General features: G+C 36.6%; 6 protein-coding genes, 2 long non-coding RNA genes and 1 other non-coding gene across 14 annotated transcripts; 6 read left to right on the forward strand and 3 right to left on the reverse strand.

Moving 5' to 3' along the window:
* Nucleotides 1-254: 254 nt before the first annotated feature.
* On the reverse strand, nucleotides 255-1,647 carry LOC119997929. The gene is made up of 4 exons (XM_038845165.1): nucleotides 1,448-1,647; nucleotides 1,244-1,293; nucleotides 1,037-1,130; nucleotides 255-725 (listed from the first exon to the last, which is right to left on the reverse strand). The coding sequence occupies exons 1-4, from the start codon at nucleotides 1,506-1,508 to the stop codon at nucleotides 484-486; spliced, it is 447 nt and encodes a 148-aa protein (XP_038701093.1). The 5' UTR covers nucleotides 1,509-1,647; the 3' UTR covers nucleotides 255-483.
* Nucleotides 1,648-8,164: 6,517 nt separating this feature from the next.
* Nucleotides 8,165-10,425, reverse strand: LOC119996616 (protein CHLORORESPIRATORY REDUCTION 6, chloroplastic). The gene is made up of 4 exons (XM_038843314.1): nucleotides 9,950-10,425; nucleotides 9,708-9,839; nucleotides 9,415-9,623; nucleotides 8,165-8,698 (listed from the first exon to the last, which is right to left on the reverse strand). Exons 1-4 carry the CDS (start codon nucleotides 10,161-10,163, stop codon nucleotides 8,504-8,506), a joined length of 750 nt encoding a protein of 249 aa, XP_038699242.1. The 5' UTR covers nucleotides 10,164-10,425; the 3' UTR covers nucleotides 8,165-8,503.
* Nucleotides 8,813-9,861, forward strand: LOC119996618. Its single transcript, XR_005467888.1, has 3 exons — nucleotides 8,813-9,493; nucleotides 9,607-9,649; nucleotides 9,732-9,861. It is a non-coding gene; the product is annotated as an uncharacterized LOC119996618 (long non-coding RNA).
* A 64-nt stretch (nucleotides 10,426-10,489) lies between the features above and the next one.
* Nucleotides 10,490-14,022, forward strand: LOC119996614 (probable flavin-containing monooxygenase 1). Of its 6 annotated transcripts, none has more exons than XM_038843311.1 (8): nucleotides 10,490-10,944; nucleotides 11,084-11,178; nucleotides 11,624-12,055; nucleotides 12,137-12,374; nucleotides 12,469-12,644; nucleotides 12,803-13,161; nucleotides 13,255-13,592; nucleotides 13,854-14,022. In XM_038843311.1, exons 2-8 carry the CDS (start codon nucleotides 11,176-11,178, stop codon nucleotides 13,877-13,879), a joined length of 1,572 nt encoding a protein of 523 aa, XP_038699239.1. In that variant the 5' UTR covers nucleotides 10,490-10,944; nucleotides 11,084-11,175; the 3' UTR covers nucleotides 13,880-14,022. The 6 variants fall into 6 exon arrangements, with proteins under 6 accessions (XP_038699239.1, XP_038699238.1, XP_038699237.1 ...); XM_038843310.1 differs by having other exon boundaries at nucleotides 11,104-11,178; XM_038843309.1 differs by having other exon boundaries at nucleotides 10,491-10,904; nucleotides 11,104-11,178.
* A 1,797-nt stretch (nucleotides 14,023-15,819) lies between these two features.
* Nucleotides 15,820-15,891, forward strand: TRNAM-CAU. Its single transcript has one exon. It is a non-coding gene; the product is annotated as a tRNA-Met (tRNA).
* Nucleotides 15,892-17,490: 1,599 nt separating this feature from the next.
* LOC119996615 (probable flavin-containing monooxygenase 1) lies at nucleotides 17,491-19,794 on the forward strand. Its single transcript, XM_038843313.1, has 5 exons — nucleotides 17,491-17,967; nucleotides 18,039-18,276; nucleotides 18,430-18,605; nucleotides 18,721-19,079; nucleotides 19,171-19,794. The coding sequence occupies exons 1-5, from the start codon at nucleotides 17,530-17,532 to the stop codon at nucleotides 19,517-19,519; spliced, it is 1,560 nt and encodes a 519-aa protein (XP_038699241.1). The 5' UTR covers nucleotides 17,491-17,529; the 3' UTR covers nucleotides 19,520-19,794.
* A 743-nt stretch (nucleotides 19,795-20,537) lies between these two features.
* LOC119997749 (probable flavin-containing monooxygenase 1) lies at nucleotides 20,538-22,811 on the forward strand. Its single transcript, XM_038844934.1, has 5 exons — nucleotides 20,538-21,043; nucleotides 21,116-21,353; nucleotides 21,536-21,711; nucleotides 21,826-22,184; nucleotides 22,276-22,811. The coding sequence occupies exons 1-5, from the start codon at nucleotides 20,606-20,608 to the stop codon at nucleotides 22,622-22,624; spliced, it is 1,560 nt and encodes a 519-aa protein (XP_038700862.1). The 5' UTR covers nucleotides 20,538-20,605; the 3' UTR covers nucleotides 22,625-22,811.
* A 1,087-nt stretch (nucleotides 22,812-23,898) lies between these two features.
* Nucleotides 23,899-25,787, reverse strand: LOC119996015. The gene is made up of 3 exons (XR_005467779.1): nucleotides 25,647-25,787; nucleotides 25,450-25,536; nucleotides 23,899-24,277 (listed from the first exon to the last, which is right to left on the reverse strand). It is a non-coding gene; the product is annotated as an uncharacterized LOC119996015 (long non-coding RNA).
* LOC119996014 (probable flavin-containing monooxygenase 1) lies at nucleotides 24,649-26,921 on the forward strand. The gene is made up of 5 exons (XM_038842512.1): nucleotides 24,649-25,300; nucleotides 25,389-25,626; nucleotides 25,704-25,879; nucleotides 25,981-26,339; nucleotides 26,440-26,921. The coding sequence occupies exons 1-5, from the start codon at nucleotides 24,800-24,802 to the stop codon at nucleotides 26,792-26,794; spliced, it is 1,629 nt and encodes a 542-aa protein (XP_038698440.1). The 5' UTR covers nucleotides 24,649-24,799; the 3' UTR covers nucleotides 26,795-26,921.
* The last annotated feature ends 270 nt before the right edge of the window (nucleotides 26,922-27,191 follow it).

The following is a 27,191-nucleotide window of genomic DNA, read 5'->3' on the forward strand; positions in this document are numbered from 1 at the left end:
CCTACCCCTCTACACCCTTTTCTTTTGATAACCCACAACGACATAATACAAGTTTGCTTTTTGGATATCCAATATGGGCTTAAACTCAAGCCGTAATGCCTGCGCGTACAGAAGTTTCTCACTTGATAACAAGATAAGTTGAGCTAAAACCCGATGGGTAATCACAAGGGTATTGCCCCTCTACACCCCCTTCCAAGCAAAGCCTAAAAGTGCTCATCATGATTCAATCATCAAAAAAAAAAAAAAAAGATAAGTGTAGTTAACATAGTAACTTTATAAGATATATAATTATAAGAGACATGTACAAATCAAATAATCTCTCTAAACCCTAAAAAAACTGCAGCATTTCTGTAATGCTGTCTAATTAATCCTATTGGTTTTTTTTCCTTTATTATATAATAATATATCCTACTACTAAGGCTCTTCTTCTCTCGTCTTTCTTTGTCTTCTAGTTTCTACTACTATTACTTCTTCACTTAATTTCTAGTTGTGTATTGGAGGTTTTCTTGTAACAGGAGAGTAATCCATTTCATTAATGTCTGCAATGTCCACATAGTGTCGTTGATGATCAGGAGATTTAGCCTTCAAATTCTCATCAACTTCTTCATGATTTCCAGATTTTCCTTTCACTATGGATTTGAGAGAGTTTGCTTCATTTCCACCATCCTTGGAGAAGGTGTTGGTAGTGCTGACAGTAGTAGTGGTACTAAGTTTACTACTCTTTCCTGCAATCATCAAAATATGAAAAACCCAATTCAGATATCGTAAATTAAGAATGTAATCTTCATGAATGCTTGGTTATGGGTGGTGTGATTTCCTGGAAAACTCTTTTGGTTTTCAAAAATTGTTAAGAATCTCAAATTTTTTTTATCTCAGTCGTCCCAAATGCTGAGTTAGATGCATATGATATATGTGAAATCGTAGACCCACAAGTCCAACATGATTCATATGAAATCGTGTACGTCCATCTAAGAATGTGAGATAGATGGGACAAAAAAACACTGGGATCTGTAAGACTGTTGTTTGGTCTTAGTACCTGTACAATGTCCTCCTTTGCAAAGAACAAGATCCTCTGCAAGAGCGCCAACATTAACGGTACTTGATTTGATTGAAGTGCTCTTCTTTTCCTCCTGAACATAGTGGTAACGCATAGTTAGCTAACTATTTCAAGCAAACTGAAGAAACTATGTTGGAATCAATTTGATGGTATATGCATGTTTGGCAAGAATTAAGGTATACCCACCTGGATTTGTTTGTTCCTGATTGGAAGAAATCCCTTGTCCAATCGAATTCCTGATAAAAAGGAGAAGAAAACAATTAATTTAAGACCACTCATGGAGTGTTGAAGATAAGAACTATATAAATATATATATATATATATATATATATACACACACATACAGACACAGAGAAAGAAAACAGATTTGAAGTTAACTGTCATATATACCTTGAGCCCCGTGAAGGATATGAGACCAAAGAAGCAGGAAGAATACTAAAGAAATCCTCATTTGACGAAGAAAACCTTGGATTCTTAACTAGTGCTGGGAGAAGAGTATGAGTGTAGCTTTTCTCTATTGGCTTTGGCTTCTTCTCCTCAAGAGAGAAAACTTGGATAAAGAAGCTTTGGCAATGGTTTGGTGTGTATGGAACTTTGATGATGGCACAAGGAATGCCTGCTTAAATACACAAATGGAGTCGGGACCCACCAAGAACAAAGCTCTTAAATCTAGTCGGAATAGGTTAATATCTTCATTTTGACCAACAAGAGTTAACACCGACAATAACTTAGTGGAGTTTGTAACCCTAATGAAACAATGACATGGTAATTTTGTGAAGAGAGAGAGCTAGAGTGATTGCCTCATTTCTTGGGAGGTGCCCAAATTTAAAAAACAACAAAAGAAGGAAAAGAAAATTTGAACTTATTTGAGAAAAAAAATAAGATAAGAAGAAAAAAAGCAATAACTTTTGTTTCTTTTCAGAACTATCCGCTTTTTTTGAACGGATACCAACATCATGTAAACTTGTCTTTAGATATACAATGTGTCTAAATTCGGGCCATCAAACTCACATGCGTAAAAAAATTTCACCCAACAACAAGATATAAGGGGACAAAATCTAACATGTTGCCACAAACATATTGTTTTTAGTGATCATCAAATTTAAGACTTTCCGAATCCATACGACTTAATTCAAGAGAGATTCACCATTACTTTATCACCTAACTGATTAACTACGTCGACCCCACTTTTCTGGGGGCAGGAATGAGGATTTTCCGAATCTTTCAACTAAGATTGTTTTGCTTCATTGGCCATACATACATACATATATAGCCTTGATCCTCTCAAATCCATGTTTCTTCACCTGCTCTAATAAGGTCTTTGCTTTTGGTCTCTGACACTCTATGTTTTGTCTACATTTTCATTTCATTTTATGATTAGACACTTTGATTTGCCAAGTATCAACAAGATTGGTTGCTTATCTTGTCTGAATTTATTATTTTGGATGTGAATCAAATAAACAGTCAACTACTTTTTAACATTTACATGATTAATCATATCATATGTCTATGATTGTAGGGCATTCCTTTTTGGGTGCTTAATCAGATCAGATATAACTAGCTATAGCTGTCTTTTTGATAACATATATGTGTGGCCTAAAAGTCTCTGTGTGTATCAATTTTGTGAAAATGTTGGACACCCATGATAAATCTCACTATTTATCCTCAATATATGCAAAAAAAAATTTAAAAAAACGAATGAAGTTTTTTTTTTTTTTTTTAAAAGGCACAAAAGCCACACACGCTAAGCTATGCTTGAAGGGTATGAAGGCCACTATAACAGATGCAAAAATTGTGGTTTGGATTACTAATCTTGAGTTATTTGTAAAATTCAGATGTCGAAACTCGAAATGATAAACTTGTACAATGTTGTTACTGGTTAAAAAAAATAGAAAAAAAAATGCAATTGCCGATTTCTACAAATTTACGGGTTTATCTAGCATATACCTAGGAAAAATAACTACAAATTGCTATGTAAATAAAGGAAATTAGTATATGATTAATTTAACATAACACGCACACCACCACGTCATTACGCAGACAGGGCCGTCGTGGGCCATGGCCCACTTGTCTTCAAGAAAACAAGAGGAATTAATGTGAAGGTGATGGAGAACGGTGAAAGTCACCGGTTGCGTGTCACGTAACACCGTTTGCTGACGGGCCCTTTTCTCTATCGTTTATTTCGTTGCACTGACTGAGGGTGGAGGAGTTGGGCACTCCACGTGGCCGTCCACATCAAGGGCACTGCTGATATATGACGTGGCCAACATTTTGGCCACGTTGGGCACTGATGTTCCACGCGTTCATGTCATTAATTCAGACAGCAGCAAAACATGTAGTGACAGATCATGTCGGAATTCGGAAAATGGCATCCGGGAAGGGCTTTCATTTATTATCCCCACCAGCCGTGACGGAGACCTATCTCCTAAATTAAGATTACTATCTAATTATTTGTTACGAAAATGATTAAGATCCCAACGGTTGCGATCCCAATTATCTCAATTGCAAAATTGAATGCACATGATTTAAGTGAATTTATGGGTTTCACATATTCCACGTGATGCACATAAAATCCTATGTGTATAACAATTGTGATACTAGTTGTTGGGATCCCTATCATAACTGTATTTGTTATAAATGGTTCATACTTTTTTTAAACCGATAATGGTATCATACAAATTTTCTCTTTGAACATTCGATATGTGTTTAAACTCGGGCTATCATGTCCATACGCACAGAAGTTTGCCACCTGGTGATGAGATAAATTAGGTCAAAAATCAACGTTGGCCACTAGATTACTCTTAATGGGAATTGAACTCTAGATCTTTCGAGTTCATACGATTTATCCCTATAAAAATTCACCACTAGACTATCACCTAATTCTATATATGCAACTATTTGTGAGAAGTTCATGATATATATATATCATCTTGATAGTTAATTTACTATAAAGTCAAAGTTGGGGACAAATCCCAAGATTTAGATGACCGACCATAGGAAAATACAGACTTTTAGGAGTCATTGGAACAATTTGGAAAACTTGAAACCTAAAAAGCTTCATTTGTGGTTGTTGATACGTGTTTTGTGGTAACAATGTCTGGTTACAAGCCTAACAGTCTCTTTGCATACACGCATACACGTACCTAGTTTATTAGGGTTGAAAAGATAAAATGTTTAGATAACCTCAAGACAAGCTAATCACACCAAACTAATGTTTGTATATGTGGGAGCCATGTTTTATGGCTTGAGATGCGAGAAAGTTTCAGCTGTTAATTAATAAATCATATCCTTGGATTGGTTATGTTCCTTTTGGAGTCATATTCCATTTTCAAAAAGCTAATGTAAATAATTATTTTTTTCGCATGTGCATGCTGTTATGATGCGTGTGTATATATATATATATATATATATATAGTAACTCCTTGTTGTTGACCTACAATATTATTCTCTCCCCAAAATAAAGAAGAATGTGAACATTTGTTGAATACATACATACATACATACATATATATATATATATATATATATATATATATAAAGGATTGAATATTTTACTTATAATATAAATCACACATCGGTAGTTTATATATGCCTAACCGATGTAGTAGAATACAAGTCTTAACAATATATAATTATATATAATGTATGTATATATGCATAGAGTATAGACAGGTTACCCTGATATCGTGTACATTAAAAAAGCATACTCAAGTAGTAGTATGTATTGATAATCAAATTAAGTAATAACCAGCTGAAAAATGTGAGTGTGATGACTGAACACATGCAATAATAATTAAGTAATAATAAAAAAATGTGACTGCGATGACTAAACACTTGAATTATTAAGCATATATATGTGTAAAAAAGAACATTTATATATAACCCATGAATCCAATACACCAGAAATATAGTGTTTTAGAGAATATGAGTGATTATAAAACAATAGAGAAAATAAGACATGGATTGAATGCCATGGGGCCAATCACTATATATATATATATATAAAATGTACATAGTTCTGAAAAAACAGAACAACAAGGGAAGTTAATCAGTTGCATGGGGCCGCCATGCATGGCAGCAATATCAAAACGTGGAACAACATTTCAGGAAATTACTTAATGCCTTGGTTTGTTAGGTGTACGCATGCATAATAGATCATCATTATTCATTCGGTCTATTATGATGAAGATGAATGATATTTGGATACAATCAAACATTTGCCTTGCATGGAAGAAAACATTTACACGATTTACAATGCACAACAATAAACACAACTATAATTAATTGTTCAAACTTAAAGAAAGTGTAATGCAAAGATTCTTATTGATTTTCTCATAAACTCATATAACTGATTGAGATAAAAACTCGGATTATGATGACGATGAATTATAAATTAATTAATATTGTAAATTTCTATGTACAAGGTTCAAAAACCAAGTTAGAAACAAAACCAAACTAATTTGAAAATTTGAACATTACAAATGGACTATATATATAGGTTGGAATTAACCCCACATATCTTCTACTTTTTGTAATGACATTGAGTTTCTTGTTCACTTGTCTATAAGAAAAATGACTTATATTGACCAATCCAAAATTAGATATAACCATGCATACAACAAAGCCACATGTACACATATCCATGCATATATGTCTAGAGACATAGATATATACATGTTGTGTCTCTACATCCCTTTATGTTCCTCTTCTTTCTCTTGCATGCATGACTTCCCATATGTCTTCACATGGTTTCTTGGGTGCATTGTCACATGGTGATGCAGAAACCTTCCGGCAAACCCTGACTTTGAACTTGCCGACCATATTTATGCATGTAATTGGCCCCATTAGAGAGAAGAAGAAGAAGAAGAAGACATGCAACTGTCTCAAATAAGTCTCTGCATGGGACAAGGTTCCTACACTCAGTCTTCATCTGCGTTATTCTTGGCCTAATATAAGTCAATATTGGCACTTGATTTGCATGTGTTGGGCTGAATAAAATGGTCAACATATACTAGTGAAAATTGAAATGGATAATGACTTGCAGGACGGTGCCCAATAATTTTGGTATGTAAGAGATCAAGGAATATTGAGTCATACATAAGTACAAACTGGTTGTATATGAAACATGTTTTGATAAACCCAATCAAATAAAGTCATTAATTCGACATATATAATATATATCTATGACTAGTCAGCCAATATACATGTTACACATGGTGGGGCTTGGGAATTACAGATATACGAATATATGATAGATCATACGGATTACAAATTTATTCTTTTACTTTTTATAATCGGGAATAACAACTATACAAGTTTACCCTTTCGACATTTGATATGAACCTGAAATCAGATCATCAGACCCACACGTATAGAAATATTTGTCCTTTGAGAATCGAATTCAAAACCTTTCGAGTCCATATTTTTGTCCCAAAGGTATTTATCACGAGGCTATCACCGAAGTGGTTGATTACAAAGCTACTGAATTGTCATTGTAACTTAATATATATATATCATCATTTTCCTTTTCATATGTTTGAAAATTTTTAATTGGGGCACCATGAAATCATTGAAATGACTTGAGGAGCTAATTACTGAATAATCAGGGATCTAACAACGTCGACTTAAGTTCTAATTGTGTGGACTATAACAATGGATGACTAGTATATCAAACATTTTTGAGACATAACAATAATTTTTTTTAAAAAAAGAGGATCATTTGCAGGAATAATTATTGAACAATTTAATATGATTGACATTCTTCCTAACCAACTTAGGGCCAAAAACCAGTTGTAATTATCAAATCAATTGAGTTTTGTAGCTTCTATTTAATTTCCAAGTAATCATTGGCTCCTAGTTGTGACAAGTGAAAGGGGAGCCCATCGCAATTAATTGTCAAAACATTGAAAAAAAATCCGACCATATTTCGACAATGCATCTCTTGAATGACATGCCTTGTTCAAGTTGTAATGCATAAATCTTTCTTCATTATTGATGTGGGCAACCCAAGGTGTTTGCTGTTCCTCATTGTGTTTTTCCCGTTGACGATAAGATTTTTGGATTTGGATGGGTATGTTGGGCCAGACCCATTTGGCATTGGGTTCAATTTTTTGAATGGGTCAGCATATTTTTGCTTTAGATATTGTTTACATAATCCGGCCCAGGATTGGTGAACATGTCGGTGTTGGACCAAGGGAACAAGCCCAATTATGTTTTGCTTGCACGATTTATTATTAATTAATTATTTTTTTTAAACTTGGGTTTGGGAAGGGGTAGGATTCAAACCCACGACCTAATGGGTGGTTGATCCCTTACGTGCAAGGCGATTGTTAACTAAGAACAAAAACAGTACAAGCATGCCCTTTGGAGTTTGGACATTCGACATAGGTCTAAACTCGAGTCGTCAGATTCGCACACAGAAGTTCTCCACCTGACGGTAGGGTAAGATGGGTCAAAACCCAACAGTTGACCACAAAGGTATTGATTCTAGTGGACATGATTAATCAAAATCACCACTAGACTATCACCCAAATAATTGCAATATATATTGATTATTGTAATTCACTACACGAGTACATGAGAGGTGGACCAATGAGAGGTGACTCGGTTGACAATCGATTGGGTTAGACATATGTTTGCTCAATGTTTGATTCCAATGAGAAACATATTTGCTCAACAATATTTCCAAAATAAAAAATGTTATGACTTATGACCATGGAAATTTATTACAAACTTAAATTAAAGATTGGATTGAATTTACAATAAACATTTCCCTTCTTAAAATTTCTTTATTATTCTTTAATGGGTCATGAAAATTTGTGATGATGCTTTTGCTCAATGGCTCAATTAGAAAAATTAACTCATACATACTTTTGGGATTTTAAGCTTGTAAATACACTGCATTTTCAAATGCAAAGTCGTCACAAATTGCATATAGACAATACATACTAATTAGAATGAAGCAAATCTAAAAATGACTTTCATGGTAATGGTCATGCAAATTGAAGTAGACAATTTCAAAATTAATTGAGAAACGCTATATTGAAGCTTAGTTTATATAAGTAAAAAAATATTTCTTGGTTTAGAGATATTAGGGTTGGGGTTTAGAGTACATTAATTAATAATTACTTGTGAAGCATATACATAGTATGTGTTAATACTTAATAGCACAAGATTACATGAGTAACAATCACATCATCTGTGAAATATTTTGATTTGCTTCTTCACCTTGCGCCCCTCTCTAATGAACTCGGCAAAATAACTCCGTAACTTCGAGAGAAGGAGTGCCTCCTTTCAGAGGAACTGCATGCTAGTAATTTGTTAAATCTGAGAGCTAGAAATGCTGCACTTTGTAGTTGCATGTGATTAACCTTCACTTCTACTTAGTTGGAACTGCATTGCATTGCAGCTCATTTCAACTTGAATATCGAATCTAATGTCGGGGTTTCAGGTTTCCTTGTCAATTAAGTCAAAAAGCTCATCTCCTATTCCAAATCCAAGCATTCTAGCCATATCTTTTGTCTTCAATCTAGGCTTTGGTATATCATGTTCTTTCAACCATGAGTACACAATGAACACTTTCTTCATCACAAACAACTCCAGTGCCTCGGGATTAAAGACAACACCCATCTTCATATTCATCTGCAAAAAAATTGAGGAAAAAGAAAATCAGAGCTCTTCGAATTGAACATTTCATTAAATTCTATCTAAATACTGTAGCACCCAGCTGGAGAGGGACTACAAATATACTGTAGCACCCGGTTCGAGAGGGCCACAAGTTTCTGTAGTCTCAAGTTTGGTGGTGTTGGTCGAGCTACCAAGTAGCGAAGAGACAATATTCTAAATCTCACATTACCTAGAGGAAGAAGTGAAGTACAAAATATAATAGGTCAAATGTCATAACCTAGTGAATGTGTTTTCTAGGCCAAAGGATCCAAAAGAACAAATATGTGTAGGCCAATATAGACTACTCAAAGTGGATAATTAATATTCACTAAGCCTATGGAGGGGCAGGCTGTGTTACAGTTAATATCAGAGTTGAGGCTTCAGGATTGAAGGTATGAGATTCACGAGGACGTGAGTCCTTGAGAGAGGAGACTGTAGCACCCGACTCAAGTGGACAAGGCCACAAGCCTCTACAGTCTAGAGTGTTAAGTTTAGTGGTATTAATTGAGCTACAGAGTGGCGAAATGACTCAGTGTTTTAAATCTTATATTGCACAATAAAAGAAGTGAAATGTATAATATAATAGCTCAAATCTCCTAACCTAATGAATGTCTTTTTTGGACCAAAACGCAAAATATTCACTAAACCTAAGGAAGGGTATGCTCTTAAGTATGTACAACTATATATATTACCTGGTGAGGAACCAACATTGCTGCATAACGAGCAAGCTCCCCGGCTCGCCAGTCCAACAACACGGGCAGCCATGGATAGGTAGCATCAAGTCTCACAAACCATAGTCTTATATCTGGAAATTCAGATAGTTCTCGAGGATCACGCGGATCTTCTCTTGTGTAGTTAATCATAAACCCAATTGTACGCTGCAGGTACTCTTTTGGCTCCGCTGTGAATGAATCAAGAACAACATAGGTATGCTTGCATATTATTGAACTTCGACACATTTATCAAAGATTCCCCATTTACTAACCTGATGAAGGTGAAGTAATTCCAGTTGCAGATTGAAATGGTGACAAGTCAAGGCGACTGATTATGTCATTATCTATAACAACATCAAATCGGCCTTCCCTTGGAGGCATTGGAGGTTCAACCTTAGTTTCATCTGTCAAATTTTCCATATAAACTTAAAAATTACCAGAGAAAATGAAATGGGGTTTTCATGATTTAACCCAAGAAACAGAGAATTGGTTGAGAAGAGAAGCTGTTACCAACCATCTTCATCAAGCAGAGGGAGGTCGAAGTTCCCTGAAGGATTGAATGCGACAGAGACTGCAACTTGTGCTCTTCTTTGTCCACTGAAGTGTGAAATAGGCAGAATAGGCACAGAATCCAACATGGGTTTTAACGAAATCCATGGAGAAATTGTTTGTTTCAATGAAAGTGAAAATGGAAATAATGGTTTTATTGTGGCTGCCATTGGAGCCATGGACAAGCCCTCGCAACAGTATCTGCTATCTGGTCTGGAACAGCTACTATAGTTTGGTTCCGCTCATTCATTCTATCTACAATATCTTACTTTCTGGCCTTGTATTTTTTTCAATACTAATATCCCTCTCGGTGTTGGGTCTGGTGCGACCATAATTTCCTGTTGTTGGACTTGGGCCTGTGTTTCAGGCCTCACATCCACCCCAAATATTTCCTATTTCACTCATGTTTTTATTTATTTATTTTACAGGCCACGACATGTGGTACAACAATAGAGTTACAACAGGAGTGAGTGCAATCTAGAAATCACAGGTTCAATTTTTGAAAACAGTTTATCTACGTATTATGTTATGTGGTGTAAGATATTCGTAGATCTTGTCTATCCCCGATCTTGTCCACTTCATGAATCTTATATTATGGCTTACGTTATGTGGTGTAAGATATTCGTAGATCTTGTCTATCCTCGATCTCGTCTAGTTCATGAACCTTATATAGATACGATAGTTGTTTGACTTTTATTCACGTTGTTTTCTGCTATATCCCTTCACCACTTTTCCTCTTAAGTCAATGAAAGCATTATTTCTAAGTGGTGGGCAAGACTACACTGATGGAGTCTCTAGAATCTTATCTCCAACACTTTTTTCCATTACTGTTTTTTTCAAATAAGTTTTTTGTACTCTTTTGCTCTAAATGGAAATGGGTAATAGCAGTGCAGGGCAACAAGAAGAAATGCTCAATCAAGGTACATATATGTATACAGTGTGTTGATATGCTCAATCAAGGTACATATATGTACAGTCTTTCACAATAATTATTTATGAAAAGTGTGTATATCTATTCATTTATTATCTTGGGTTGCAGTCTATGTGAGACTGCATTATTTGAGGTTTCTTCTAAGCATTTTATTTATTTATTTTTAAGCTGAATTGCCTCCAAATCAGGTCCTCAAAATGATTGGTTCTCAGAAAGTCTGCAGTAAACATTGCAGGAGCCAGAAGATTGTGGAAATGTAAATGGTAAGAGAAAAAGAAGAAATCTAGGATATAAGTGATTTGGGATAGTGCCATTGAACCAAGCCAAAACAAAGTCAAGCATTTCTCTTGTGTTTCTTTGGCCATGTTTAGTGAGATTGCATGTTTGCCATGTCAACATGTAGTTTTTGAAAACTATGGCATCTGTCTTTTGCATTACAATGGTAAAACAACATGTCCAAAACTGTCTAGAGTTAAAACACCAAACATGCTGTTTCCATTAAGACCAGTAACATGAGGTGCCCGATATTATTCATCAAATATATAGGACTCCAGGGGACATACAACTCCTTGAAAATGTTGGAAATCTGCTTCATACACCAATTTGATTCCCCTACTTATCTATATAAACAACTATCAATCTATCATAATTTCTTCACACCCCATAGTAAGCATTTTTGCTAGGCATTCATACGTTATAGAAATGCAGAAGCGGGTGGCGATAATCGGAGCAGGTGTAAGTGGTTTGCTTGCCTGTAAATATAGTGTAGAGAAAGGCTTCAATCCAATGGTGTTTGAAGCTGAAGAATGCGTTGGAGGGATTTGGGCTTGCACGATAGAATCCACCGAACTCCAGAATCCGAAACAAGGTTACCAGTTCTCTGATTTCCCTTGGTCTAGTTCTGTGAAAGAAATATTTCCTAATCATACTAAAGTGATGGAGTATCTTGAATCCTATGCTAGACACTTTGGCATCTATCAATACATTAATTTTAACTCCAAAGTCATCAGCATAGACTATGTTGGAGAGTCTAACGAGGAAATGGAGTCGTGGAGTCTTTGGGGCGGAAAGGGTAAGCCTTTTTGCTCTAAAGGGAAATGGCTTGTAGAAGTTCAGGACACCAAGATATGCTCCAGGAAGGTATATTAGTTTCTGCTCATACTCGCATCATTTTTGTATCTATATCAATTGAAAGCTGATCCTTTTTATATGTTGACACAGGTTTATGAATTTGAGTTTGTTATTCTTTGCATTGGAAAATACAGTGGCCTTCCGAACATTCCAGAATTCCCTCCAAATCAGGGCCCGGAAGTGTTCAATGGTAAGGTTCTGCATTCCATGGACTATTCTGCAATGGATGATGCAAGGGCGAAGAAATTGATAGAAGGGAAGAGGGTTGCAGTTATTGGTTCTCTGAAATCTGCAGTAGACATTGCAGCAGAATGTGCAAACACAAATGGTAAGGGAAAATACAAGACTGAATTCTCTTAAGTTAACAACCTTATCAGCATGTTATGGTTCATGATACTTCAACATGTTCATGTTCTGACTAGGAGCCCAATACCCTTGCCTGATGATTCAAAGAACTGTGCATTGGACTCTCCCTAGCAGCAGTTTATGGGGAATCAATATTGGTTACTTATATGGAAATCGTTTCTCACAAACTTTGGTTCATTCATCTGGCCAAACATTTATGTCCAGTCTTTTGGTTGCCTTGCTCGCTCCGCTGGTAAAATTCTTTCCCGAGTCTATTAGCATGTGTGCATAAGCCCTTCATGAACCCCAGCCACCATTGACAGAGCGTACATGTAGTTTTGTCACCTATCACTGTCAGTTATGCTTAAGAACATATTGTTTAAATTATGTTGCCAATTCATTGGTTTGCAGAGATGGGGAATCTCAAAGTTTGCTGAGATCTACACCAGATGGAAACTCCCCCTGAAGAAGTTTAACATGCTTCCAGAACACAGCTTTCTCGAGGACCTATTTTCATGTCAGACTTTAAAGCTGCCAGAAAAGTTTTATGACAAAGTTGAGGAAGGAAGCATCATTCTAAAGAAATCCCAAAACTACAGGTTCTGCAGAGAAGGTTTGATTATTGATGGAGAAACTCAAACACTACAAACAGATGTTGTGATTTTCGCCACAGGATACAACAGTGATCAGAAGCTCAGTAACATTTTCAAATCCCTTATCTTCAAGAAATCCGTAATCGGTTCACAAACCTCTGTAGTCCCTCTCTACAGGTTCTTGATTTTTATTTTTTTTAAATTTTTTTGGCTGTCTTAAGATTTTGTTTTTGTTATTTTATATGAGGATTTTCATTTCTATTTCTGCAGGCATATAATCCACCCCAGAATTCCACAACTGGCAGTAATAGGACAGTTGGGACTGTCAAGTCTAGGTGCTGCTGAGATAAAATGCCAGTGGTTAGCACATTTCCTTGATGGAAATATTGAATTGCCAAGTATCAGGGAGATGGAAAAGGATGTCGTAGTGTGGGAAAATCACATGAAAAAATATTCCGGCAAATACTTCATGAAAGGATGCGCATTATTCACGATATGGTACAACGATCAGATGTGCAAAGATATGGGTTGCAAATCCAGAAGAAAGAATGGGTTTTTTGCAGAGTGGTTTGAACCATATAGTGCAATGGATTATGCAGATCTTAGTCGTAAGAAATGATAATTTTGTTGAAATTCCTTTCTCAAGGAGACAAGTCTTCTTGGATGTATGCACATTATATAAGCAACAATGCAACAAAGACATTTGGTGGTTTCTTATTCAAATAAAGGCAATTGTTTATCAAATGGAATATTCAGACACCAACAAAGATAACCATATTCAGACAAAACTAAAATAGCATCTCCTTAATTTATAATATTTTTCTTCCATTTGGTCTATGTTTGCAATTATTCATATACACTGTTCTCAGTTTCCAGGCACTCATCAGTAGACTAAATGGATCAACGGGTAGCGATCATCGGAGCTGGAGCAAGTGGTCTGCTTGCCTGTAAGTATACAAAGGAGAGAGGCTTCTGTCCTGTGGTGTTTGAAGCTGAAGACTGCGTTGGAGGAATTTGGAATCATACCATAAAGTCCACAAAACTTCAAGCCGAAAAACAAACCTACCAGTTCGTTGATTTCCCTTGGCCTAGTTCAGTGAAAGAAATGTATCCTAGTCACACTCAAGTGAGAGAATATTTTGAATCTTATGCTCAGCACTTCGACATCCATCGCTACATCCGATTTAAATCACAAGTCATTAGCATCGATTATGATGGAGTTTCCCAAGAAGAGATGGAGTTGTGGGATCTATGGAGTGGGACCAGAAAGGCCTTTTCCTCTAAAGGGAAGTGGCTTGTTGAAGTGCAGGACACCAAGACATGCTCCAGAGAGGTACTTAAGAGGCTCATGAAATTATGTATGGTCAATGATGATATAAAGCTGTTTGTCTTAATGTTTCTACAGGTTTACAAATTTGACTTTGTTATTCTTTGCATCGGACGATTTTGTGGCCTTCCAAACATTCCAGAATTCCCAGTAAATCAGGGCCCAGAAGTGTTCAATGGTAAGGTGCTGCATTCCATGGACTACTCTGCTATGGACAACGAAAGTGCTGATAAATTGATTAAGGGAAAGAGGGTTACAGTTATTGGTTCTCAGAAATCTGCTGTAGACATTACAGTAGAATGTGCAGATGCAAATGGTAAAAGAAAATTTATATTAAGCTGGTTAGGTAGTAATTTATATTTAGGACCTTCTGAATTTGTTATCTAACATCAGATTCACTTGTATAGACTCTGATACTGTGACATTAAACAGGAAAAAATGCATATTAATACGAGCTATTTGTTGCTGTCCTATAATGTCTAATTAGGAGTCGAGTACCCTTGCTCGATGATTCGAAGAACTGATCATTGGTTGCTTCCTACTGTCCATTTTTTTGGAGTCCATATTGGTTACTTATACTTCAATCGATTTGCTGAGCTTTTGGTGCATAAACCTGGCCAATCCTTTTTGCACACTCTTTTGGCCACCTTGCTCTCACCACTGGTAAATCATAGATGACATTGATATCTTTGGCTTTACATATGCAGAACGCACACATACAAACGCATACAGATATGCATAATAGTTACATTTGTGGTGTTTTTGAACTTATTTCCAGAGATGGGTTATCTCAAAATTTGTTGAGAGTTATCTTACGTGGAAACTCCCACTGAAGAAGCATGGAGTGATACCAGAACACAGCTTTTCTCAGGATCTCTATTCATGTCAGATGGGGAGGTTGCCTGAAAATTTCTATGACAAAGTGGAAGAAGGAAGCATCATATTTGTTGGGTTTGAGAAGGGAGAGAAGTAGAGAACTCAAAATAACTTTAGAAAATATTCACTCTCTTAATTAATTCATTACAAACATCACATATATATAGAAATACAATGGAGAACACTCTGGAAGAGAGTGTACACGTGGAGCCATATTTGGAAGCAGTGAAGATACGTGGAGCTCATTTCTCCACATAAAATACTACATAGTCATATTTCCAACACTCCCCCTCAAACTCAAATTGATATACAATATGAGTTTGCTAAATACAATCCAACCCAAAAAAAATAAAATACACCACACCCACAATGGTGTCTAAACTATCCATCCTATTTGTTACATCGAACTCATGCTCAGAGGTACTAATCCACTTGTCACATCCCTTCGTGTACTCAGAGGTGATAATAGACTTGTCATGATCGCGTCCGTGTACTCAGAGGTAGGAGGCTTAAAATTTTTCTTTCCGATTGGATCTTAACTAGTTCCATGAGATCCTCGGGAGAATAGTCGCAACAAATACAACTCCATGACTACCATCAATCCAAGTGGGGACCACATGCTAGCCCACCACATCGGAGTGACGCAGCGGAAGCGTGGTGGGCCCATAACCCACAGGTCCCAGGATCGAAACCTGGCTCCGATACCACATGTTGGGTTTGAGAAGGGAGAGAAGTAGAGAACTCAAAATAACTTTAGAAAATATTCACTCTCTTAATTAATTCATTACAAACATCACATATATATAGAAATACAATGGAGAACACTCTGGAAGAGAGTGTACACGTGGAGCCATATTTGGAAGCAGTGAAGATACGTGGAGCTCATTTCTCCACATAAAATACTACATAGTCATATTTCCAACAATATTGAAGAAATCACATAAATTCAGCTTCTGGAGAAAGGGTTTGATCATTGATGGAGAAACTCAACCATTAGAAACTGATGTTGTGATACTTGCTACGGGATTCAACAGTGATCAGAAACTCAGTAACATCTTCAAATCTCACATCTTTCGGAAATCCAAAATGGTGTCACCAAATTATTCAGTTTGCCTCTACAGGTCCATTTCTGGATGACTTAACACTATTTTCTCAAATTCAGCAGCATTTTAGCTCTGTTATGTTGTCATTTGTATTTTGTGCAGGCAAATAATCCATCCTAGAATTCCACAACTGGCAATAATAGGATACGCAGGGGTCGGGAGTCTGGGTGCCTCTGAGATCAAATGCCAATGGCTAGTCCATTTTCTTGATCGAACGTTCGAATTGCCAAGTATAAGTGAGATGGAAAAGGACGTTGAGTTGTGGAAAAACCACATGAAAAAATATTCTGGCAGATATTTTTGGGGAGGATGCAGCGTCATTGGCATATGGTACAATGATCAAATCTGCAAAGATATAGGTTGCGAATCTAGAAGAAAGAAGGGATTTCTTGCAGAACTGTTTGAACCATATAGCTCAAGTGATTATGCAGGCCTTGGTCGCAAGAAATGATGAGTATGAAGTCTTGTTGATGGTGCATAGGGATTCCATAAGCATAATGCAAACTGTCTTTGAAATATAGACATATAGTACTTATACACAGGATTGTTGTACTGTTTGATATCTTTCCACATGTGCTCTTGTGCTAATGCAAGCTCAGGCTAATGTACTTACTGCTGAGATCAAATGCCAGTGGCTAGCACACTTCCTTGATGGAAATATTGAATTGCCAAGTATCAGAGAGATGGAAAAGGACGTCATATTGTGGGAAAATCACATGAAAAAATATTCCAGAAAATACTTCACGAAAGGATGCACATTATTCACGATATGGTACAAGGATCAGATATGCAAAGATATGGGTTGCAAATCCAGAAGAAAGAATGGGTTTTTTGCAGAGTGGTTTGAACCATATAGTGCAATGGATTATGCAGATCTTAGTTGTAAGAAATGATAGTTTGTTGGAATTGCTTTCTCAAGGAGACAAGTCTTCTTGGGTAAAGGCAACAAAGAAATTTGGTGGTTTCTTATTCAAATAAAGGCAACTTGTCTATTTAAATAATAATCACTCTATATTGTTTATCTGCTGTTTGGCATCCTAGAAAAAAGTAATAAACTTTTCAAGCAAACATTGAGCAGATCAAATTGAATATTCAGACACCAACCATAGATAGCCAGTATTCAGAGAAACTAAAATATTATTTCTTTCTTAATTTATAATATGTTTCTCCATTTGGTATATGTTTTCAGTTGTTCATATACATTGTTCATAAGTTTCCAGGCATTCATCAGTCGACTAAATGGATCAACGGGTAGCGATCATCGGAGCCGGAGCAAGTGGTCTGCTTGCCTGCAAGTATACAAAAGAGAGAGGATTTAGTCCTGTGGTGTTTGAAGCTGAAGACCGCATTGGTGGAATTTGGAATCATACCATAAAGTCCACAAAACTTCAAACCCCAAAACAAACCTACCAGTTCTTTGATTTCCCTTGGCCTAGTTCAGTGAAAGAAATGTTTCCTACTCACACTCAAGTGAAGGAATATTTTGAATCTTACGCTCAGCACTTCGACATCTATCATTACATCAGATTTAACTCACAAGTCATTAGCATAGATTATGATGGAGTTTCCCAAGACGAGATGGAGATGTGGGATCTATGGAGTGGGACCAGTAAGGCCTTTTCCCCTAAAGGGAAGTGGCTTGTTGAAGTGCAGGACACCAAGACATGCTCCAGAGAGGTACTTAGAGTCTCATGAAATTATGTTTAATCTATGATGAAGTTAAGCTGTTTGTTTTAATGTCTCTACAGGTTTACAAATTTGAGTTTGTTATTCTTTGCATCGGACGATTTTGTGGCCTTCCAAACATTCCAGAATTCCCAGTAAATCAAGGCCCAGAAGTGTTCAATGGTAAGGTGCTGCATTCCATGGACTACTCTGCTATGGACGAGGAAAGTGCAGATAAATTGATTAAGGGAAAGAGGGTTACAGTCATTGGTTCTCAGAAATCTGCTGTAGACATTACAGTAGAATGTGCAGATGCAAATGGTATGAGAAAATTTATATAAACCCGGTGCTGAATATGTTATATGACATTAGATTCACTTGTCACTATAGATTCTGAAGAACCTGTAACATTATTCAGAAAAAAAATGCATATTAATCAGAGCTATTTGTTGATGTCCTATAATGTCTAATTAGGAGTCGAGCACCCTTGCACGATGATTCGAAGAACTGATCATTGGTTGCTTCCTACTGCCCATTTCTTGGGAGTCCATCTTGGTTACTTATACTTCAATCGATTCGCTGAGCTTTTGGTGCATAAACCTGGCCAATCCTTTCTGCACACTCTTTTGGCCACCTTGCTCTCACCACTGGTAAATCATAAATGACATTACTATCTTTGGCTTTACATACGCAGAACGCACACATACAAACACATATAGATATACATAATAGTTACATTTGTGGTGCTTTTGCACTTATTTCCAGAGATGGGTTATCTCAAAATTTGTCGAGAGTTATCTTATGGGGAAACTCCCACTGAAGAAGCATGGAATGATACCGGAACACAGCTTTTCTCGGGATCTCTCTTCATGCCAGATAGGGGGGTTGCCCGAAAATTTCTATGACAAAGTGGAAGAAGGAAGCATCATATTGAAGAAATCACAGAAATTCAGCTTCTGCAGAAAGGGTTTGATCATTGATGGAGAAACTCAACCACTAGAAACTGATGTTGTGATACTTGCTACGGGATACAACAGTGATCAGAAACTCAGTAACATCTTCAAATCTCACATCTTTCAGAAATCTAAAATGGTGTCACCAAACTATTCTGTTTCCCTCTACAGGTCTATTTCTGGATGTCTTAACTACATTAACTTTAGTTTCCAAACTCAGCAGCATTTCAGTAGTCTTATTTTGTCATTTGCATCAGTGCAGGCAAATAATCCATCCTAGAATTCCACAACTTGCAATAATAGGATTCGCAGGCCTCACGAATCTGGGTTTCTCTGAGATCAAATGTCAATGGCTAGTCCATTTTCTTGATGGAACTATTGAATTGCCAAGAATAAGAGAGATGGAAAAGGACGTCGCATTATGGGAAAACCACATGAAAAAATATTCTGGCAGATACTTCTGGAGAGGATGCAATGGCATTGGCATATGGTACAATGATCAAATCTGCAAAGATATAGGCTGCGAATCAAGAAGAAAGAAGGGATTTCTTGCAGAACTGTTTGAACCATATAGCGCAAGCGATTATGCAGGCCTTGGTCGCAAGAAATGATGAGCATGAAGCCTTGTTGATGGTGCATGGAGATTCCATAAGCATAATACAAAGTGTCTTTCCAAGTGCAAAGATCTGTGTTGCAAATCCAGAAGAAAGAAGGGATTTTTTGCAGAGTTGTTTGAACCATAGATTGCAATGAATTATGCAGGTCTAAGTTGTAAGAAATGAAAATTTTGTTGGAATATCTTCCTCAAGGAGACGAGTCTTCTTGGAAGTATGCACATTATATAAGCAAGAATGCAACAAAGAAATTTGGTGGTTTCTTATTCAAATAAAGGCAACTTGGCTATCAAATGGAATATTCAGACACCAACAAAACAAAGAAAACCAGATTCAGACAAAACTAAAATAGTGGGTGCGTTTCATAAATGGTATTAATTTTTTTTTTGTAAATTACTGGTAGGGTATTTTGCATTAAAATTGAAACATATTAAAATAAATGGTAAAATAAATAACAAACAATTTATAAAAATCAAAATAAATATATTATCAGCGAATCCTTTTCAAATAATTTTAATTTAAATAATTATTAAAGAATTAAATTATTAACTAATGCAAACTAAAAATATGGGGTAAAAAAGGTGGATAGAGAATGAGAGTATTATAGTTACCCAATGTAAAGTGAGGGTTAAAAAACAAAAATTATTGCAAATGACCATTTGAAAATGACCAATATATTCTCTAGAAAATGTCCCGAAAATGTCTAATATATTGTTTAGAAAATGTCTCGAAAATGTCATTTTCAAATGACCATTTGAAAATGACCAATATATTGTCTAGAAAAATTGTTGCAAATGACCATTTGAAAATGTCTTGAAAATGTAAAGTGAGAGTTAAAAAAGAAAAAATTATTGCAAATGATCATTTGAAAATGACCAATATATTATAGTGGACCATTTGAAAATGACCAATATATTGTCTAGAAAATGTCTCGGTTTTTGGACGAAAAATTGCTATTTGTTTGTTGTAAATCATTTAATATCTTATGCACCAAACGATAATATTTTTTGTCCATTTGGTCTATGTTTGCAGTTATTCATATATATCGTTCATCAGTTTTCCAGGCATTCATCAGTTGACTAAATGGATAAACGGGTTGCGATCATCGGAGCTGGATCAAGTGGTCTGCTTGCCTGTAAGTATACAAAAGAGAGAGGCTTCAGTCCTGTGGTGTTTGAAGCTGAAGAATGCGTTGGAGGAATTTGGAATCATACCATAAAGTCCACAAAACTTCAAACCGCAAAACAAACATACCAGTTCTCTGATTTCCCTTGGCCTACTTCAGTGAAAGAAATGTTTCCTAGTCACACTCAAGTGAGGGAATATATTGAATCTTATGCTCATCACTTCGACATTCATCGCTACATCAGATTTAACTCACAAGTCATTAGCATAGACTACGATGGAGTCTCCCAAGAAGAGATGGAGTTGTGGGATCTATGGAGTGGAACCAGTGAGGCCTTTTCCTCTAAAGGGAAGTGGCTTGTTGAAGTGCAGGACACCAAGACATGCTCCAGAGAGGTACTTAGAGTCTCATAAAAATTATGTTTGATCAATGATGATGTTAAGCTGTTTGTTTTAATGTCTCTACAGGTTTACATATTTGACTTTGTTATTCTTTGCATCGGACGATATTGCGGCCTTCCAAACATTCCAGAATTCCCAGTAAATCAGGGTCCTGAAGTGTTCAATGGTAAGGTGCTGCATTCCATGGACTACTCTGCTTTGGACGAGGAAAGTGCCGAGAAATTGATTAAAGGAAAGAGGGTTACAGTCGTTGGTTCTCTGAAATCTGCTGTAGACATTACAGTAGAATGTGCAGATGCAAATGGTAAAAGAAAATTTATTTTAACCCAGTTAGGCAGTAATTTATATTTTGGACCTTCTGAATGTCTTATATAACATCAGATTTACTTGTCACTATAGATTCTGAAGAACCTGTGACATCAAACAAGGGAAAAAAAATGCATATTAATATGAGCTATTTGTTGCTGTCCTGTAATGCCTAATTAGGAGTTGAGTACCCTTGCATGATGATTCGAAGAACTGATCATTGGTTGCTTCCTACTGCACATTTCTGGGGAGTCCCTCTTGGTTACTTATACTTCAATCGATTCTCTGAGCTTTTGGTGCATAAACCTGGTCAATCCTTCCTGCACACTCTTTTGGCCAACTTGCTCTCACCACTGGTAAATCATAAATGATATTAATTTCTTTGGCTCTTCATACGCAGAACGCACGCATACAAACGCATATAGATATACATAATACTTACATTTTTGGTGTTTTGAACTCATTTCCAGAGATGGGTTATCTCAAAATTTGTTGAGAGTTATCTTATATGGAAATTCCCACTGAAGAAGCATGGAGTGATCCCGGAAAACAGCTTTTCTCAGGATCTCTCTTCATTGCAGATAGCGGGGTTGCCTGAAAGTTTCTATGACAAAGTGGAAGAAGGAAGCATCATATTGAAGAAATCTCAGAAATTCAGCTTCTGCAGAAAGGGTTTGATAATTGATGGAGAGACTCGAGCACTAGAAACTGATGTTGTGATACTTGCCACCGGATACAATGGCGATCAGAAACTCAGTAACATCTTCAAATCTCATATCTTTCAGAAATCCAAAATGGGGTCACCAAACTATTCAGTTTCCCTCTACAGGTCTATTTCTGGATTTCTTAACCATATTAACTATATTTTCCAAATTCAGCAGCATTTCAGTACTCTTATGTTGTCATTTGTATTAGTGCAGGCAAATAATCCATCCTAGAATTCCACAATTGGCAATAATAGGACTCGCAGGCCTCACGTCTCTGGGTGCCGCTGAGATCAAATGCCAATGGCTAGTCCATTTTCTTGATGGAACGTTTAAATTGCCAAGTATAAGAGAGATGGAAAAGGACGTCGCATTGTGGAAAAACCACATGAAAAAATATTCTGGCAGATACTTCTGGAGAGGATGCAATGGCATTGGCATATGGTACAATGATCAAATCTGCAAAGATATAGGTTGCGAATCAAGAAGAAAGAAGGGATTTCTTGCAGAACTGTTTGAACCATATAGCGCAAACGATTATGCGGGCCTCGGTCGCAAGAAATGATGAGTATGAAGTCTTGTTGATGGTGCATTGTGATTCCATAAGCATAATGCAAACCGTCTTTTGAATATAAACATATAGCATTTATACATAGGATTATTGGCTCATGTACTTGCTGCTATTTTTGCATCTTGATCAAATCTTCAATCGTTGTGGAAAGAGAGTATTTATATGATCAATTTGAAAACATACTTCTCCAAGAGCTTGTTTGAGTTCTCAATCAAATTCTTTTCCCAGAAAAAAACAGGTTAACTATGCGTATAGTATACTGCTGAAATATTTCCAGATATTACTGATGCAGTGGGCTTATACTTAAAAAACCCAATTGGGTGTGAAATTTGGAACAACTTTGTCGGACTAGACTTAAAGGCCCAAGCCCATGATGATTAGCTTCTTCTTCTTGTGATACAAAAGGGTCGGCCGGGGTGATAGAAGCCAGATTTGGATATTTTGGTTAAAGCTTAGATTTTCTTAGGATCTGTTTGGTAGAGTGGAAATATTGATTTTTCAATGTTAGCGGAAAAACTATAGAAAAAAATATGAGTATAAAACTGTGGAAAATGCTGTGAAGTGTTTGGTTAACCAAAAGTTGACGCTAACGGAAATGCTGTTAAATTAAAATATTATGATATTAGATTTTATGATTTTTATATTAAATTTTGTTATTGAATTTAATCTAATAAATATAATTTCTTATTAAAATTAATCTTAAGTATAAAAATATCTTAAAATTTAATAATAATATATTTAATAATCAAAAGGCCCATTTATACGCGTCTTTTTAGCTATCTACATTCGTTAAATGAAAATTTTCACTCATTTTCACTGATTGTAAAGGTTTCACTTTATCTTTTGATCCATTTTGATTTTTCATGATGTAAAGCTGCGATCTTCACTCATTTTCACCGACAAATCCAATGCACAAGACCTAATCAAGAAGAAAGATCGAAACGGTGCAAAGATGCCTTTAATGGGGAAAGGTTTTGGGAGTGGTGGTGCAAGGGCATGTTTGATGATTGGAGGAAATGGGGTATCAACGGGAAAATGAGGAGTGTAAATAGTCCCACCTAAATGTAATTAGCATTACGTATTATTAATTTAAGTATAAATTGTAATTGACTTAAAAAAACAAACTAAAGTTTTCTTACAAACACTGGGTCAATATGGGCCCCACGTTAACTTTAAAAAATATTATTTAAGTACAAACAATGAGGTCAATGTGGGCCCCACGTTAATTTTTTTTTTTAAAAATAATTGCTGACATCCTCCCCGTTGGTTTGTAGTTCCGTCCTCTTGATTTTGTATCTCCTTTATATCGTATTTACGGATTAATTATCTATAGATTTGTATATCTTTACTGGAGATTAGTTACATCTAATAGAAGTTTTTCAGTTCACAAGCCCTTGAGCTGAGTAACAACTGTATCTGATAGTTGCTGCTACTTGAGTTTCTTCTTTTCTAGTGAAAGTGTCCAGCACCTTCTGTGGCATTTCCTTGGTACCAGCTTGCTGGTTGATGGTCAGCACCTACAGGAGCTGCACTGTATCTGATAGTTGCTGCTACTTGAGTTTCTTCTTTTCTAGTGAAAGTGTCCAGCACCTTCTCTGGCATTTCCTTGGTACCAGCTTGCTGGTTGATGGTCAGCACCTACAGGAGCTGCACCAATTACTCTTAGTCAACTTGCTATTGGGAGCATGTCTGCCACAAAGTCAGATGCCAAAGAACTACTCTCAGACAAGAGAGTGACATGTTTTGTTAAAAATGGAAAACCAAGGTAGGTGTACCAGACGGATTCCACTATATGTATAAGATGATGAGGATATCACTTGGTGACCAAAAGAAGAGTATTTTGGAAGAAAATACTGATGATAATGTATTTAATCCAAAACTAAATCTTTGTAGCCATCAAACCTGATTTCTGTCGACAGACAAGATGTACGCAGACCATAAAAATATACAGATACTCGACAAAGTAATGTCTTCACCAATTATTTTATGCAGAGAGACCAGGAAGATTACATTTTAAATATGTGGTTCAGAAATCTGAGCACTTAGAAACAAAAGGAAAAGTAAACAACTCCAGGCACACGCAAAACAAAAAGTCAGAATTTTTTGTCCAACTGAACAGAGGTGAACAATTTGAAGAGATCTGCTTGGAGATTGGATTTAAACCAATAAATGAGTCTTAACTTGAAGTCAAGACAAGGCTATAGCTCCTGGGGCTCTCGGTGGTGTCAACCAATGGAGAAGCCAGTGGTGATCATTGGAGCAGGAATAAGTGGTCTTCTTGCCTGCAAGTACACTCTTGAAAAGGGTTTTAATCCGATCGTACTCGAAGCTGAAGAAAGAATAGGAGGAGTCTGGGGTTGTACTATTGAGTCCACCAAACTACAGAACAGCAAAGAAAGTTTCCAGTTCTCTGATTTCCCATGGCCTTCATCGGTTACCGAAACTTTTCCGGGTCACTCACAAGTAATGGAGTATCTTGAATCATATGCAAAACATTTTGGCATATTGCCTTGCATAAGATTCAACTCCAGAGTCATTGGTATAAACTATACTGGAGAGTCTTGTGAAGAGATTCAAACATGGGGTCTATGGGGAGGAACAGGAAAGCCTTTTGGCTCCAAAGGAAGATGGCTTATCAGCGTTCAAAATACCAGAACTTGCACTACTGAGGTATGTTCAATCTTGTAGTTGTTTTTGTCATGTAAAACTTGGATTTTTCAACAGAGATTCATTACAAGCTAATAATCATATTGGGTAGGTGTACCAAGCAGAATTTGTAATCCTATGCATTGGACAATTCGGTGGTCTTCCAAACATACCTGAGTTTCCTCTGAATCAAGGGCCAGAAGTCTTCGATGGCAAGGTATTGCATTCCATGGATTACGCTGCGATGGACGGAATAAGTGCTGCAAAATTGATCAAGAAAAAGAGGGTTGCTGTCATTGGTTCCTATAAATCTGCGGTTGATATAGTGGCAGAATGCTCAAATGCAAATGGTGAGATAATTCTAACTTACACCCTTTTAGGCATTCAGAAGTCAATAGAAATCTGTCTGACATGTTATTGAGTTCAGGTGTTGACTATCCTTGCGCGATGATTCAAAGGAGTGCTCATTGGTTTCTTCCTGATAACCCTCTTAGTGGACTTGCTCTTGGTTTCTTGTACTTGAATCGCTTCGCAGAATTGACGGTTCATAAGCCCGGGGAGACATTTTTGCTCAGCCTTTTGGCAGCCTTGCTTTCACCATTGGTAACAAAACTTAAAACACTTTTTTATCCATGTATTTGGACATCTTTTGCTGCAATGAACAATTATTGACTTCTTTCTGATGCCAATGAATGGATAATCAGAGATGGGGATTCTCAAAGCTTATAGAGAGTTATCTTCGATGGAAGTTTCCACTCAAGAAGTATGGAGTGATACCTGAAAGCAGCTTTCTGGATACCGTCTATTCATGCCAAGTTGGAATGCTGCCTGAGAAATTCTATGAGAAAGTGGAAGAAGGAAGCATCATTCTGAAGAGAGCACAAAGCTTTAGTTTCTGTCCACAAGGTTTGATTATTGATGGAGGAGCTCAGCCTTTAGAAACCGACATTGTGATTTTTGCGACAGGATACAAAGGTGATCAGAAGCTAAAGAACATTTTTGAGTCTGCATCCTTGAAAAATCTATTTGACCCTTCATCCACTTCTACATTTCCCCTCTACAGGTACACTAGACTATACCTTTTTTTTTCCTATTCATCTGCATTGAAATGGTTTTCAACTTTCAAGCAATGACAATATGTATCATCTGTAACATTATTGCAGACAAGTGATTCATCCTCGGATTCCACGACTGGCTGTAATAGGATATGCAGAGAGTTTCTCAAATTTGGGCAGCTCTGAAATCAGATGTCAATGGCTAGCACAACTCCTTGATGGGAAGTTTGAATTGCCTCCCATAAGAGACATGGAGAAAGATGTGAAAATCTGGGAAACTCACATTAAAAGAGTTGCAGGAAAATATTTCAGGAGATCATGTATAGGCAACACCCACATATGGTACAATGACCAGATTTGCAAGGACTTGGGATGTGAACCCAGAAGAAAAAAGGGATTTTTCACAGACTTGTTTGTACCATATACACCAACAGATTATGCAGGACTCACTGCTGATTCATAAGGATGTTGTTATGAGACAGTGATTGTAGGTCTAAGCTAGAACAACAGACGAATATGGGAGCTCTGAAAGACAATAAATTGTACTTGATACATTTTAAAGCAATAAAGCCCAAGTTCTAATAGCAAAACTACTTGTTATGAGATTGCATATAGCATCTAGACTTAGATTAAAAGCTTAAACTGATAGAGGGATACCAATCGAAAGTGGTCTTCGATCTGCTCATGTAAAAACATACATACAATGCACAGGATCTTGTTTTTGTTCAAAAAAGTTGAATTCTTGGGAATGTGGGCTCAAGCAGGGAAATTCGAGTTGCAGGCCAACTGTTCGATAAAATTCCTCAATGACATCTTCAACTTGAATCTCGGCTACATCAATTCTTCAGATAGGCTTGCAA

This window comes from Tripterygium wilfordii, chromosome 4, assembly GCF_013401445.1.
Source record: "Tripterygium wilfordii isolate XIE 37 chromosome 4, ASM1340144v1, whole genome shotgun sequence".
Lineage (NCBI taxonomy): Eukaryota > Viridiplantae > Streptophyta > Magnoliopsida > Celastrales > Celastraceae > Tripterygium > Tripterygium wilfordii.